The sequence below is a fragment of the Anarhichas minor genome, unplaced genomic scaffold (genome assembly GCF_050575085.1).
Source record: "Anarhichas minor isolate MPS153535 unplaced genomic scaffold, ASM5057508v1 ptg000049l, whole genome shotgun sequence".
Taxonomy (NCBI): Eukaryota; Metazoa; Chordata; class Actinopteri; order Perciformes; family Anarhichadidae; genus Anarhichas; species Anarhichas minor.
The window spans coordinates 1,883,465-1,900,109 of NW_027466495.1; the positions used below are offsets into that span (position 1 = coordinate 1,883,465).

At 41.7% G+C, this 16,645-nt stretch overlaps 1 protein-coding gene across 2 annotated transcripts in view; it reads left to right on the forward strand.

The window, feature by feature from the left end:
- Positions 1 to 16,645, forward strand: part of mpdz (multiple PDZ domain crumbs cell polarity complex component) — a 45,332-nt gene that overhangs the window by 21,076 nt on the left and 7,611 nt on the right. For both annotated transcript variants that reach the window (XM_076112429.1, XM_076112430.1), the window contains 18 exons: positions 435 to 767; positions 1,181 to 1,292; positions 2,182 to 2,380; positions 3,540 to 3,581; positions 4,709 to 4,816; positions 5,332 to 5,412; positions 5,636 to 5,813; positions 5,994 to 6,104; positions 9,921 to 9,983; positions 11,058 to 11,271; positions 12,292 to 12,488; positions 12,684 to 12,775; positions 13,517 to 13,595; positions 13,952 to 14,020; positions 15,659 to 15,754; positions 15,839 to 15,913; positions 16,147 to 16,255; positions 16,342 to 16,487. In XM_076112429.1, the coding sequence (XP_075968544.1) occupies positions 435 to 767; positions 1,181 to 1,292; positions 2,182 to 2,380; positions 3,540 to 3,581; positions 4,709 to 4,816; positions 5,332 to 5,412; positions 5,636 to 5,813; positions 5,994 to 6,104; positions 9,921 to 9,983; positions 11,058 to 11,271; positions 12,292 to 12,488; positions 12,684 to 12,775; positions 13,517 to 13,595; positions 13,952 to 14,020; positions 15,659 to 15,754; positions 15,839 to 15,913; positions 16,147 to 16,255; positions 16,342 to 16,487 (2,304 nt within the window). The remainder of the gene's footprint in view (positions 1 to 434; positions 768 to 1,180; positions 1,293 to 2,181; positions 2,381 to 3,539; positions 3,582 to 4,708; positions 4,817 to 5,331; positions 5,413 to 5,635; positions 5,814 to 5,993; positions 6,105 to 9,920; positions 9,984 to 11,057; positions 11,272 to 12,291; positions 12,489 to 12,683; positions 12,776 to 13,516; positions 13,596 to 13,951; positions 14,021 to 15,658; positions 15,755 to 15,838; positions 15,914 to 16,146; positions 16,256 to 16,341; positions 16,488 to 16,645) is intronic.

Sequence of the window (16,645 nt, forward strand, 5' to 3'; positions counted from 1 at the left end):
CCAGTTCACCCCAGATGTATAGCACTACCTTATTAAAATGAATCATCCTATTTCTTGTTCTACTCTACTTTTCTCCTGTCTGCTTTATTAAGCCCCACTTGTACTGCGTATTTGCATATTTTACCTTTTTTTTTTCTAAAGATTTATACTTCTCTTCTGGCTCCCAAAGGGAAGTGGTGGCTGAGATTCATCACTACTCAATCTGGTTCTAATATAGTCTTAAATGCTGTTACAATAAAACCACATTTTGTGCACGGCAAGCTGAAGATCACCAGTAATTTCCGCTGCTCTCTATTGGCCACTGATGACTTTTCTATGGCTCATTACAAGGAGGGCGGGATGGCGACTGAGCAAGATGAATTCCCCCTGTTGGGCAATTGTCTATCTATCACAGCGGAACGTTCATTCAGCTGCTATGCTTTGTTTTACCCTAGCTGACAGCTCACCTGGACTTGTTGGATGAGCGTCCCTGCTTTGCAGCGCCGGACGACACACAAGCGTTCTCCCCGGAGAAGTCGGCCTCTTTCACTCCGCCGAGCTTGAGAGGTCATACCCCGACTTTTAATGCCATATTGAGCAGTTCTGATCAGTTCCTGGCACAGCACTCGACCCAAGAAGAACCAGCGGAGAGCTCAAACTCATACGGCCCGTTTGCTGAAATAGGGACAAGATCGCCTGTCCCAGATGAACCCGTGGAGTCTCTTCACTATCAGCAGGAGCCAACCATGTCTTTTGAAGATTTCGGAGATATAAAGCTCTTGATGAAGGTAAAATAATCGTCTAATAACAAACTATAGATCTGGAGGAGTTCATGTATAATAAGCTTGTAGGAAATAATAAGATGAGCAATGAGTATCCTGTTAGACTGATGAATGAGTATAATTGATCGGCATGCTGTGATCACAGATATGTCGAGGTGCATTCCAAACACGACTTAATAATCATCCCTGATCTTTGAAATATTTCTGAAGGAAACATCTAACCTCTCTCTCCCAGTCAGACGTGAGGCTCCTTTCAAACATTAGAAACGCTAACTTCTAAGTTTGTTTGCAGCTCATTCCCACAGCCAATCAGCTGCCACCTACCTTTTTGCTCTAGAGACCCCTCTGCTTTGTTTGGAATCCGGCCTAACATTTTAATTTACTTTTATGAATAACCGTGTTGAATTATCACCCTCAAGGGCGAGGAGACCGGTGTGAAAGAATCAGCAGAAGCCGGTGACAAGGAAGCACTGACCTCGGGGAGCAATTTTGAAAGGACGATCACAGTTGTCAAGGGCAACTCCAGCCTAGGTTTGTGTTAATTTCTTCACATTCTTTTGATTTGTTCTTTTATTTATTTCCCCCCCTCATCCTTCACAGAAGTGTAAATGAGGTTGCTGGTCTTGAAAGGTGCATTTGGCCTTTACTTTTGCGTCATATTTTTCTAAATGCCAGATTTGAAGCAAAATGACAAAAACGATTTTTTTTTTTCAGCCTGAAAGGGTAATTTCATTGCTATCCAGTGTATTTCCATTTCAAAAACCTACCCACGGGGCTGCTACCGGCTCAGAGAATACTAAGTTTTAGCTTCGACATGAAGGTGTTATGAAGACACTGTTTGTAATTCTCAGTGCCTCGTTGAAAGACGTGCCTCATTTTGCTTTTTTAGTATTAAGGTTTCTACTTCATACTGAATTCAAAATGTCCACGTAATACTTTTGGGTTTTGTATTTCTAATCTTTTTACTGTGTGGAACCAAATTCCACTCCTAAATAGAACACATGATCTTATTTCTTATGATATTTGCAAAGGAATCCCTTTACACCATGCAAGGGAGTTAGAAGGTTTGAGATAGACTAGTCTCAGACTATAGTGCCACACTCTGAAGTCACTCCACTGAGAATAAATTGAAACCCATATTTGTGAATAATATGACCGTTTCTAGGATAATTTGCTGAGATAAGAGGAAGCTTTCATGTTTCCGAATTGATAACAATATTGTGAATCAGATTCATTTTAAGTACGGGGACCTTCTTATCTATAATAACAGTTAGTCCTGACATGTCTATTGGTGGCATTGTGGTTTTAAGAGAGCTCATTTATCAGTGATTGTCCTTCAATGTTAAATCTTTAAACTGTTTATCATAATCCAAATTCAAATGTATTAGTGTGTAACAGTTTCTTATAACATACCTCAAAGGGATGACCGTGAGCGCCATGAAAGACGGTTTGGGAATGCTGATCCGCAGTATAATCCACGGTGGGTCCATTAGCCGTGACGGACGCCTGGGTGTCGGTGATCTCATCCTGGCAATCAACGGAGAGCCCACAGCCAGCATGACCAACGCTCAGGCTCGCGCCATGCTTAGACGACACTCTCTCATTGGACCAGACCTGGGGTAAGAGCCTATGATTAGAAAGCAGTGGCCACACATGTTTACACATATACTGTATTATTGAAAGGAAGTAGATGATTGTAGATACAACTGTGATTTAAAGACCATTACCTTTTTAGTTTGATTGTCACTGACCCCTAAATTCTGCTGGTCTGATTTCATCATTGTTTTCTGATTCACAGTACACTGCAAAATGCATTCCTCTTCACAATGCAGTTGTTTAACACCCTTGCTACAGGGATACAATATTGTTGTACCAGTTTGTATTAGCAATTAGAAATCTGAGAAAGAAAAAAACAAATCGTACTTAGCAGTCTGTGCCAACTTTTAGTGCCTGAGTTTTCAATTTTCTGCATTGCAAACATAATTTAGTTGGTTGTGAACGAGCAAGGTCTTGTGAAGTTGGTCTTTGCTTTTGAAAAATGAATGCTGGTGAGATATTTAGTGTTGGTATAACTCTAGAAACTGGTAGAGCTGCCCAGTATTTTTCCCAAACAGGTATACCTCAAGGTCCAACCTCAATTACATCAGTATTGCTTAAAAGGGGACATGAAATACTTTCTTTTCAGTGCTTGTGCACATACATCTGGGCATCTGGATTGCCTACCAACCCACAAACTGTGAAATAAGACAAAAACCAACAGTTTTATTGTGGGCTGCCTCGATCAGAAAACATATAATTCAAACAAACTATTATGTTTTGGCTCCCCTTCCTATGTTAATTGCAGGCTCATTAGAATATCTCCACCAACGGCTTGAGAAATACGTTTGCAAGCCACTCAGGGCAGCCTGGGCTTATTTGGGAGTGCGGCTTAAAGAGACAGGCACGAAGTGTTTCAGACATAGGGTGAATACAGGTATATTCAGATGAACAGTTGAACATTAAAGCATGTAAACATGTTCGAGTAGAAACCCAAAATACAAGTATGAACCTGATTATGTCCCCTTTAATTGCTAAGCCTTACAAACAATACATGTTGATGTAATTAAAGCATATGATATTGTAGTTGAATATGCACACAGCAAAAGTCAGATTTTGCATTAAAAGAGTTGCTGTTTCCACAAGAAAATTGGGATGTGTTGTTTCACAAGTTCTGCTTGCTGAACTGAACTTGACGGTTTGTTAGCCCCGGTGCATAAAAGCCAACTCTTCACATTCTAGATCTGCTTGTGCACCTGAGGACGATCTGTGCCCATTTTATGTGTGAGTATGACTAACTTCCACACTTGGTGGTGTTTCTTTTCGGCAAGAAGCTGCCATCTCCGGTTTCCTTCCTCTCATTGTCTCCATCTGCCGACAGGCTTCATTGCAGTCTGTTAAAGAGCTTTATCCAGACGCAGAATTAGAGAGCCAGCTCCATTTAGAGTGTCAAAACAATGAGAACAGCAAAGTGTAATTGATGAAGATGTGGTTCTGAATGTCATTCCGATTGGCTGATTCACATTTTGATTATGTTGACCACTGCACTGTGTATTAACCAACATTTATTTAAAATCACACATATATATATAAAACACATTTAGTCAAAATAATATCTGGATAAATCTTGATCGACTGCACCACTTACCGACTCAACGTGCTGCATAACATAGCGTAATCATTTTTGATTTCTGTGACTAACATGTTCAGTCATCTCTCTTACCATTTAACACTCGCTCTTTAACTCACTGTTTTTCTCTTCACCGTTGGTATTTAAGCTCCGCCATGTCTCTCGCTGCACGCTGTGACGTTGTCTCTAAAGTGACTCATCACATTTCATTATTTCACTGGGATTGGTTTTCCTCTCTGTCTGCATGCTGTCATGTTAAAAAGATCTGTCAGCTTCACTTTAAATGTGCCCTTCAGAATCAACTTCACTCTGAATTGTTTGGAAATGGGACTTTAAATGGGTGTCAGATTTTGTCAGCTCTCTTTTGGTTCATTTCTTAACACAAATTAGTAATCTGCCCATGAATCTATGATGGATATGCCTTTCCGATTTGACACATGTTCATTACACAGAAGGTGATAGAAGACTTGATTTGCTCAGACATTTATGAAGGTAAACATCTGTTTTGAAGTACGTTTCTGAATGTAAATAAGCAGATTTAAAAGAAGCTCTTTTGTTCAGTGAAAGAGGGGGTAGTTTGAGTGCTTTAATACCTGTTTACACTTGAACGCCAGTTCTTCTCTTTTTTGGGTCAAATTACCATGATGGTTTAGTGAACAGAGGCATAATTGCCACTAAGGAAGGTGATGGAAAGTCGTTTGCTTTTAGAAATGTTCGACTTATTTGTGTGTGTGTGTGTCTGTGCTTGTGTGTGTGTGTGTGTGTGTGTGTGTGTGTTCAGCATTACATATGTTCCAGCAGAGTATCTGGAGGAGTACAAGGCCAGCCGAGAGCCGGCTGAAGAGGATCTCTTCTGTGAAACGGCTCCAGTCCCAGGAGCAGATCCAAAGTATGTCCTCATGTTCGACCTCAGTAACTTGTGTTATTATGCGATTACACTTAGAAACAGGTCACCTTAGAATGTGCCCTGTTGAGATTCCTTGTAAATAAACCACTTATGTTTCCATTCAGCGACCAAAGCACATTGGGCTCCAAACAGTGTGTACGCACAAACAACGTGCATACGAACATTTCACGCACAAATCCAGGATCATCAATATTTTCCGACCTGAATTTGTTTGTACTCTGTTTGTATCCGTGAGGTCTTACAAACAAGCGTTATTTCCTTTTTTTCCAAAAACAATGCAAAGCCAGTTTTTTGACGGTGCAAAGTTTTCATGCATGTTTGCTAAGCTAAGCTTCTCTACGTGTTACCGCTACCACCAGCTCATCAGTGGTTTAGCATGAAATAAAACAGTGACCCACTTGTAAAAAACATTGCTACATAGCACGACGAGTGTTTTTGTCCCTCGAGCTTTCTTTAGAATTTTACCAAACTTTTTCCTTCCATTTTTGTCGATCTAGAGATATTCCGAGCCTCCCTGAGCGGGAAGATGGCGAGGGAGAGGAGAGTGCCGCTTATAGCAACTGGAACCAACCTAGGAAGTGAGTGCCCACTCTATTTACGCATCTAATCTAATTTTGTGAATATGTCGAAGACAGACATGTTTTGCAGAACTTTATATGAAAGAATGATTGCTCAAGTTTGAAGCGTTGACACAAAAATAAACTAAAAATCGTATTTTCTGTCCAGCATACAAAAAAAGTTTACGGCACAGTTTTGAAGAGCAAAAATGTTTAAAAATTCTAGCCTGCGTACCTTCCTCAGAGTGGAGCTCTTCCGAGCGCCAGGCAAGTCCTTGGGTATCAGTATTGTCGGGGGCAGAGGGATGGGCAGCCGGCTGAGCAATGGAGAGGTGATGAGGGGCATTTTTATCAAGCACATCCTGGAGGACAGTCCTGCTGGACAGAACGGGACCCTGAAGACCGGAGACAGAATCATAGAGGTAAAGGAAAATTTCAGATGAAAGTGAGAGTTAGATTGTAATCAATCAGAAAGCTTTCCTTTCGGACAAATGACTTATATAACGTATTTGATTAATGTGCAGTCATTTGAGAGAACCACAAAACCTTGAGGAGGGTTTGAAATCCTGAAAACTCATATTGTTCCCTAAAATTTGTGTCAGGTGGATGGAGCAGATCTAAGAGATGCTAGTCACGAGGAGGCAGTGGAGGCCATACGCAGGGCAGGCAACCCTGTGTCCTTCTTGGTCCAGAGTATTATCCACAGGCCCAGGGTAAGTCTCTATAATAGCGTCAACACCAATTGATAGTAAATAATCTAAAGGTCACAATTTCCTTTTCCATCTTCACGTAATCCGCAAAGCCCATTTAGGACACTTTCAAAAACCACAATGTAAAAAGACACAACCCCTGTAGTTCCCGTTTTGCGTTTGATTGTTAAATGCCATTTTGAAATCTTTTATGAGTGCAAAAACAAACCCTGTGTGACATATTAAATATATTAGCAAGTTTTGGTCTCTAATTGCGACACTCATTGAAAGCGTATCAACATCGTTTGTTGTTTGAAAGTGCCCTCGGGCTTTTAAAGCGTGACTAAGTAGTTTCCCGCTGGGTCTCTAATTGGTTTGGCTCCAGTGTCAGATCTCTCATAGTCAATCACTTGCATTGTGATCTATGAGATATTCCCACTTGCTTTCCTTAACATTCTGGTCACTCATTAAAGCCTTGTAGCAACTCGTAATGTAATGTAGCACATGGAGAGGAAAGACATGAAGAGGGGGAAGAAGTCGTGTTAAAAAGGAGAATCATACTCAACGGTGGGGACTCTAAAAATATCTTGAAGCAGATATAATCAATATTTTTTCTAATAACAACAACAGGAATTTTAGCAATAATTATATAAAGCTCACACATTTACATGATAACCCAGCAGGTTTTGTTACCTTTGGACAGGGCAAAGCTAGCGTTAGCTGTATTTCCAGTCTTTATGATAAGTTAAGCTAGCCGTCTGCCGGCTGCAGCTTCTTCTTTAGGATACATGAGAATGGAATCTAATCTAATATGCAGCAAGAAAACAAATGAGTGCATCTCCTTATGTTCACTGTTCATACTTCATTTTGACTACATTATGAGTTGCCTCAAACCTGCATCTATATGTTCCTCCGCACTGCTTTCTCAGCCCGGGTCAATATATAACCGAGCCCCATCGCCTGCCGTAGAGAAACACACCACCTCTTTCACATGCATGCCACATCGCACATGTCAGGTAATCTGTCTCCCTCTTTTTGCCTCTCATTTTCTGTTGCATCAGCTCTCTATCCATCACAGTTAATCTTTTGTTGCATTATCTCTCCTGCCTCCGCTTTCGTTCCGTCCCTCAAACTGTTCGCTGAGTCTTTCTTTTTAACTGCATCTTTGACTTTGATACGCACATAATATGTGTATTGACGGAAATGAAGACAAAGTAGAATTGGAGGTTCCTTCCGGGAGGAAAGAAAAAGAACCGCGGGAGACGCAGACATCCTATTTAGTTTTCCATCACAGAGTTACTAAACCATAACAATGACACGGCCCACAGTTTAGTTTTTCATCAAAAGGTCGGAGCAAATGTTTAAATCTATTTTGTCACGGCAATAACACGTTGTTTCTTTTTAGAAAACCTCTGTGCTGACAGTGTGTAATGTTGACATTCAATACACTTTCAGACTATTATAGGTTATTGAACTTGCATCTCCATATTTTATAAAGGAACTCATCAAGTAAACAATAGAAAAAGCAAATAAGGAAATCATTTGTACCTCAAAATGTGCTCGAGACTGCTTCAACCCAACAAATATAGGAAGAAGACATCTTTTCAATTGACTATAAAGTCACCGATATTGAGTTGCAGCTCCACTAAAATGCACAACGATGGCCTGGACAGTTTAAAAAATATATTATTTTGATTGGACGATACCTCTAAGTGCTGTAGGCAGGTCAGTAATGCCGCTTTTAAATGCAGCCACTGGGGTCCACCAAGAGAGTATAATAGCACATCCATGCTGTCTCCCTTTAAGTTTCAAATCCTTCTCTTGTAAGCAGTGAATAATCTCAACGTAGCCTGGAGGAATCTTCGAAACATTTTGTTAAAGTATTTCAGAGAAAGCGGCTTTGCTCTGATTTTTTTTTTGATGTGGAGGAATAGCTGTCCTCAAGGAAGCCGCTCGCTTTAATGGTTACTCATTTAAATAAAACCCGAGGTGCCTCTGTCCTCCAAACACACTCCGCCCTCTCTTCTTTTTTTTTTTTTCCTCCCGAGTGGCCTCCGATTCAATTTTGTCACAAAGGCTCAGCCGTCATATTAAATATTCGTCATGTTGTCAGCTTGTTGGTCCTGTGTGTTGCTCTTAGAGGCCGCCGCTGCCCTTTCTGCAGCTAAATAGCCACCGCGGGTCAAGCCTTTGCTGCACTAATCAAACCTACTTAGCACCCGCCCTCCCTCAGGTTAGAAAGCTTCCCCATGTCTACGTCTGCCTGCTTGTGTACGAGTATGTCTTTCACTTGAACTGTACTGCTTTGACTTGTTAAAATGGTGTTAACAATGAGCTGCTTGACATGAGAGAAGAAGCGTTTGTGTGGAGTCTAGAGTTAAAACATTAAAAGGAATTCAGTTTCAGTCTGCATGCAGGTTTACCACCGAGGGGCATTTCATTCATTGTCATGATAGCCATGAGTTGGAACACATTTCATGTTAATTGTTCCAAATGCCAAACCTTTTATTTTCCTTTATGGTAAACCATATGGAAGCCCTGAGAGACAAGTGGGAAAACTATTTCTGGGGATCTGTTTTTAAGTCAGATCTAAATAGCTTGCTCTCTTGTGTTTGTCTTAAGAGCAGGTGAAGAAAAGGCCACCTTTTCTTCACGTGTGAAACAGGTGAAAGTTTTTTTGAAAGTGTTTTTATTTCTCCATGCACTCTAAACACAAGAAAACAGGAATGCTGTTAGTCCTATTTACATGGGATAGTGGTGCACTTCAGCTTCTACAGCCCAAATAAAATTGCAAAACCTTTTTTTTCCGCCATTTTTCATAACTGAAACCAAAAATATAGAAAAATTGGGAACTTAAAAAGACTATCCTGGCAAAACCTTTTTTTCTCCTATTCTTAAGTCATAAACACACGGGAGAAAACTATTTAGAAGGGACTTAGAAAATGGATCACTTGTTTTTTCTCACTTGCATTTCTGTATAAACCTGTGCTGCCAGACATAACAATTACGATCCTAAACTTTATGTGTGTGTGTGTGTGTGTGTGTGGTGTGTATTCCTATTTTGAATCGATACCTTTCCCTCATCTGTTAGCGTATGTTGCCTTATGTCTACCTCTCCTTCTGGTGCTTTGCTGCGTCCTCCTTTTACAAACACAAAGTGAAATCCTAGTCGAAGCTTTTACTATTAGTGAATCTTATTTTTCTCCTGTACCCAGCTTTTCAAGGTCCAATTTTTTCGTCAATTATCCCTCAAACATTCTCCCGAGTGTCTCACTGCCGGTGTAAAGAAGACAACTTGATAAGACAGTGTAATGTGAAGAACTGTAAACTGCAATATCGTTGTTGTTTTTTAAATGCCAGACTTTTTTGGCAAAGTCCTTTAAACTCAATCATTGCAGAGAAATGTTCAAGCTTGGATAGTCATGTGGAGTTGGATAAGCTCTTTCACTCAACGCATCAATATGTTGGCCTGGTTGTGTGTGTGTTTGTGCGAGCGATTATGGTTTTGCCAAGACTTTTTTTTTCCCGTTTCGTTTTTTAAGAAATAAGTTCTTCATGTTTTTCTTTATTTAAAAGAAAGTGGCTTTTTCTTCAGTAGTATCATTTCTAAACAGATGGTTTTTTGATGATACAGCATATGGTCCAGATTTTATTCATTCAGAACACTTTTGACTTTGTATGAACTCATTAATATTAATGAGATTTAAACACGTTTCTGTATCCTCCGCTGTATGGTGTTATGAATATGCTCTCCATAATACGTGACCCAAATGAATTTGCTTATCGTGAGTGATGTAGAGTGGAGGGATTTACCTTCGTGTCTGACTTATACGCCCGCAGTCATCGGTAACAGACTCCAGTGAGGAGAGAGCTGCAGCTAAGACGAGGGACAACAAGGACAAGGTTGGTGTTTTCAATTACCCTCCACTGACAACTTGAATCAGTGTTTTGTATTTGTCCTTGTTCCACTTGTCAACTTTGGGGAAAAGTGTTGCTCACCACACTCGGAATCAGGTTTGATCACATCAACAGCACTTGCGTCCAACTTTTCGCCAAGAACTCAATATGTCTGTCAATAGATGTAGGTATCCGTCAGAAATGTGCTGTCTTCTAAAGTTGTTGCCCTTTGTCTCTTCTCCGTAGGAGGGTTACAGTCACAGTAGACTTTTCCTCCGCCTCTCCCCAACTAACCCTTTCACTCCTACCCCGTTTAAGGTTTGTGGGTCTCTGTGTTGTGCTTTCCACTTTCCCTTTCTGTGTATGCTCGTGCAGATATGTCGATTTGGCGTGACACAGTTCATGCGCTGAATATATTCTGCCATGCTGTACCCGCATACACTCCTACATATCCTAACATCTCTCGCCGTCTGATGTCCTTTGTGCATTTTTTTGTGAAATCAGAACATGTTCTGACCTTTTTGTCTTTTGCATTTTATTACTTCCTTTTAAAAGACAACAGAATTGATACTCACCTCAATAAAATGACAAAAACAAATTAGAGATTTTTTTTTTTTAGTGATCAAGTCTGATTTGTTGTTCTTGTTTTTCAGGTAAGTGAACATATGATTGGTGAATATTTGATTTTTAGTACTAATTTGATGATAAGTAATTACATCAGTAATAATGAAGTCATTAAATGTCGCATTTTTGACTTAGTAAGCACAATTATACTATAAATAAAGCTATTTTCCAATTAACCTAATTCTGATTTGAGCCTCTGGCATCTATTTGGGACCATATCCCATAATTAATTTTCAGCCTACAGCTAATATCCTGCTGAGAGCGATGAAGCTGTTTATCTAAACCAAGCAAATGACTTCTATTGATTCCATCACCGGCGCTCATGTCGCCTTCCTATATTTCTGTAAACCTCATATCAAGCTGATTCAAACTTAAAGAACAAAGACACAACCTTCTTCTCTCTCTTTACCGTTCACTAATAAACCCGTTTTTCAACTCCCATCTGTGGCGCGACAGCCTGTGAAGCGTGACGCGGCGAAGGCATCTCCCAGCAGCCCTGTCCTCTTCCTGCCAGTGGTGCCCCATGTGGGAGAGACTGATACAGACACGCTGACAGAGATTCCTGGCAGACCTGCTGAGGCAGAGCAGGAGAATGAGGAGGAGGAGGTGGAGGAGGAGGTGGAGGAAGAGGAGGAGGAGGAGGTGCAGGACGAGTTTGGATACAATTGGAGTGAGTTCAGTTTCTGTTTTCTTGGGGTTAAATTATATATTCTGTTTGGAACAACAGTGAAAACATTTATTGTGTTACATTTTTGTCTATTTAATTTCACAATGGTCTATTATAAGTAAATCCTGCTTTGCATGACTTCTTGGTGGGAATGTGACTTGTGAGGAAGGTGTGGGTATATATATACTATATATGTATACTCCTGGAAGTTCTACCTAAATAGTATCCATTAATGTAGACCGAAAGCATTTAAATGTACTTACGTTATGCATGCGGTATCGCCTAGCTGCCACTAGAGGTCCTCCAAGGTACATTTTGTTTCTCGCCTGCTCATGAATTCATCCAGAGTCTGCAATAAAAACAGCACAGACTCACTCGCTTGAGGTGGTTGTACCTCAGCAAAACCTGAAGGACTCATTAGCATCTTGCAGACACTCGAATGTCAACTGTAGGATGAAGTCTCCGCTTCAAGGAGAACGGGTCACACAGTCGGTCCTATTCAACTCAGGCAACCAGCATAAAGGACAGACTTCCAGCCTCTGAACACCTGGGACTGTGGCGAATGTGTGTGCGTGAAAGTGTGTTCCCATCCTGCGGGGATAAGATTGATGAGGTTGGGCCTGGGGAGGTGAGTTGTGGAGATTAGTACAGGACTGATGGTCCAACAGTGGCAGGGAGCCCAGAACAACAGGATCCCATTGGTCTGAACAGGGGCTATCTAACACACCAGAGACAGGGGAGAGAAAGAAGGGGGGACTGGAGTGAGAAATGGAGGGATAACAATGCAGACAAGATTGAGACAAAGAGATAGAAACTCAGCAGTCTGACATTTAACACTTTCACCATTCACATGTTGTGCCTTTGCACAAAACCCAATCTCCCCCAATCCAAACACATGCCCTCTCTTTCTGAGCAACAAGACAGAAACTGATATGGAAGTTCAGGCTCGAAACAATTCTGGCGCTGTTCAGCAGCGTTGTCAGCTTACATCTGTCTTGCTACGACTTCACCCGCCTCTTTCAGAGAACATAATCCAGCGCTATGGCAGCCTCCCGGGTGTCCTACACATGATTGAGCTGGAGAAAGGCAAGACGGGCCTGGGCCTCAGCCTGGCGGGGAACAGGGACCGCTCTCGCATGAGCGTGTTCGTGGTGGGAATAGACCCCAACGGGGCGGCCGGCAGGGACGGTCGTATGGCAGTGGGGGACGAGCTGCTGGAGGTAAGAAGTGTATTGACTGCGGTTCTCAACTCAAGTGGGTGTGTAAACGAAGTTTGCAGGATATGTGACCCCTTTAAGATATATAATCTATAACATATATACATTTCTGATGTATGGCTTTTAGTAGTGCTTTGTATCACACATTTGCTCTTGGAGAACAAGTGTCTATAATTCTATGTTTTTGTATCCTGTCAGATCAATGGGCAAGTCCTTTATGGCCACAGTCACCAGAATGCGTCCTCCATAATCAAGAGCTCTCCATCCCAAGTCAAAATCATCTTTGTCAGGTATTTAAACCCATTTTCTTCCTATTAAAGCCTCGATGAATACACTTCCATGGCAACAGCAACTACATGTCATTGTCAGACAGCTGACCTGAAAATGTTCAAGTCTATTGTAATTTTATTCAAAATTCAATAGAGGGAGCTATTGTAACTCAACAGAAGGATGCAACTGAAGGTGGAGAACAGAGTCTTCCTCATGCACATATCAAAAAAGAAGAAGCGTATATATTTGCTTAAACCGTGTTTTCCCCCAGTAATCCATTAAATGTTATTACAATACATATGTCAAGATTTATATATATATAAATGTTTGAAAGCCTTAAATCAAGGTGACATTTACATATGAAAGCAATGATTTACTCCCTGCTTTCATAGCTTCTGGAACAACTAAACAATGTATTAAAAAAAGAATATGTATATGTTCCTGTTAAAATAAAACAGTGAATGCTCATTTATTGTACATTAACTGCAAAAACAGTACATTATAAAGATTAGTATGGCTTACGCAGTTGAGTATGAAGTATTGCAGCTGACACAACAGCACAGAGTCAGCCACATTTGACCCTTGACCCTTCCTTAAAAGAGTCCTCTCCCAAAATCAGTCTACTTAACCTTCTACTTAAGCTCACATCCCTTTCCTGACCCCTGGAAACAGACACTGTGATCGGCCCACGTAAATCACGGCTCCGCTGTCACAAAGCCGAGGAGCCGCGATTTACGCGAGTTTATGACTCTTTGGAACAGGAGCGCGGAGGCGCTGAACCAGATGGCTGTGGGACCTGTGAGAGAACCCGAGGGAGACACAGTGGAGCCCCACACTGAGGTAACACTGCACTCATGGCCACACACACACACACGCACAAAACACCGCAACGGACAAAGATTATGGAGATGTTAGGGAGTGGAGTTCCATCTGCGTAACATGCAATGGAACTCTCACACAAACCATTATAATTGCTTTTGATGTACCCTTTGTGTATTTTACTTTTTGCGCCAGAGTTGTTTTCATGTATGTTTGCTCCTAAAAGTCTCTTTGTGTGGTCCTGGAGTTCCCATTCTCCCAAGCCTCTGTGTAACTCCCGGGACAATCAAAAGCCACACACTCAGTACTGTACTCCCACCAGCCAGCAGACACAAACACAAATTCCACTGTATCAACTACTGCCTGTCTCCTCACAGCTCGGAGCGACTGCTGCTAATGGTGATGCCGATACTTCAAAATATGTGCATCACAGCATAAAGCTGAAGGTGAGATACACTGGACCCCCCGTGTACATATCACACACACACACATAGGGCAACCATGGTCTTTTGAAAAACCAAAATAAAGACAATAATAGAGAGGAAGCAATGCTATAATGAGGGAGGATGTACACAAAAAAGGTCAATGGGGTATGACAGAGAAAGAGGGGGGGGGGGGGGGGGGGGGGTCATACAGGAGCAGTCAAGTCTGACAAGCTGCCAGCCAAGAGCAAAGATTGTCAAATAAAAGGGTGAGTAACCAAAACAACACATGAATGGGAGAAGAGCTGTTCCAATAGGACATAAAAGTTCAGTTCACCCAAAAAAATAGAAAGGGGAAGATAATTTGACCCCTTGTGGTGTCTACTTACTACTCATGCGGATATTTTTACAGTTGTATTTGCCAAGCTATTTAGATTGAAAAATATCCCATTTCAAAAACTCGCAGCAACGCGTCTCTCCGGAACATAATTCCCACAGAAAACTGCTTACAGTGAAGTCTGTGGATGATACAGAGTTGTTTTTTTAATGTCATTCTTCAATACTGTGAGCACCACCAATAACAAGTGTCACCGGGGATATCGCAAAAATCGTACCTATTGAACTGAAAACATCTGCCCGACTACATACAACAAGTGGTAATTTGGAAAACTTGTTTTGTTGTGATCCCAGTTAACCGGCCCTTTAAAAAGAAACCTAACTATAAAGCAAGGAATGTCTGTCTGTCTTTCTGTTTGATCTCCGCATACCCCGAGAACTGCTCCTCCGATCTACTTCACAACTTAGTGTTTTGCTCGGGATCCCAAGGAGTACTTTTTTGAATTAGGTGCAAAACTGTGAATAAAGCAGCGGGGGGGGCGGAGCTTCAAGGCCCCCTGCAGACAGTCCAGTATGCCGTCCGCAGCGGGTAGTCGACTAACCCCTGACCTGAAAGTGTGTTATCAGGGCCGGATTTAGTTGGTAACGTTGGTATTGTCAGTGGTAAGAGAAGTAATCAAAATCTAAGGGAAAACATTTAACTATTAAAAGTAAAACTATTAATACCACACAGAAAAAGTCCTGAATTCAAATTTGTACTTTTAAGTGAAGAATGAAAGAGAAGCATTGTCAGCACAATGAAGCCTACTTCAATGTACTTCTCATTAAACAATTTTCAGTGTGGGACCCCCACAGCGAACGTTCCCCTGAGACTGTAGTACAGTCCTAGCTGGGGTCGGGTTATCAGCAACTCACAAAAACACACTGCAAGCACCAACAACCCAGGCCAAGGGCACTGCACTAGTGAGTGAAAAAATAGACTTTGATGGGAGCCCCAGTTTGGGACTGTCCATATGGTATGTCAGGCGACAGGGAATGACTCAGCAGCAGCATCTGGGCAGCTCATTGATGCGAACACACAAACACAAAAAGGCCCCGCTGGGAACATACGATTAGAAGTGTGAAGGATGTAAGGGGAAGCTGTGACTAATTCTCTTTCTGGAGATGATTGTCATCAGTCATGCTTGTTTTGGTTAGCTGGTGCAGCTCTATTATGTAACACACGCTACAGCCATGTGTCAGTCTGCATGCTGTGTTTATATGTACCGTACTAAATGCTGTATATTAAAGAATCCCTTTTTACGCACTATTGTTTTTCCCCAATAGGAGGACGGCGGAATCGGCATCACATATGTGGAGGGGGAAAACGACAGTGAAGTTGAGATTCAGAGTATATCTGAAGTGAAAGGAGACGCAGGCAAAGTATGTAGTACATACTGCAGCTAATGGTGAGTCTGTACGTTATACAGTTTATTTCTAATCAAAACTGTGATCTGCTTCATACAGGAGGGCTGCGTAAAACCAGGGGACAAACTCTTAGCTGTGAATGGTGAATCAGTGCCAGGCTACACTTTGGAAAAGGTAGTGTGGCTGGAGATAAACTGTAACCATCATGTTGTATTTCCTCTAAAGGCAAGCATTCTACAAATCTGCTGTGTCCGCAAGAATGACCTCAAACAGTCATGATGTAAAGATCAAGCCTGATTAGTAATTCCACTGTGTTTTCAGTCAATTATCTACTGAGAAAAGCCAAAGGTCCAGTGAAGCTAACTTTCTATACAAATGAGACCCTGTCTTCCTTCTCTTTCCTCCAGTCAACCTGCCAGGACGCGGATAGCTCGGATGAGGTCTTTGCCAGCCGACCCAGCATGCCTAGTGCCACCACGAGTACCCCGAGTCAACCGCCGGCGGAAGCAGTCACTAGTGAGTCCGCATTAAGAAGTTTGACTTCTTACTCGAGAAGATAAATAATGGATCAATTGGCTTACTATATGCTTCCTCCATTGTAGGTCCGAGTCGCTCCTCCACCCCTTCCACTCTGGCCTGTGACCCGACGACCTGTCCCATCATCCCCGGCTGTGAGACCACCATTGACATCTCCAAGGGCCGCACGGGCCTGGGCCTTAGCATTGTGGGAGGCTGTGACACCCTGCTGGTAGGTGACAAAAAATATGAAAGATAGATATGTTAATGTTATTTGAGGGTATATCACTTGACCAAAAACATTCCTTGAGTTAAGTATGACTTCATTTTTTACATTTGATTCAACAACAAAAATAAGGTTAATATATACGTATTTGCACTTTTTACAAT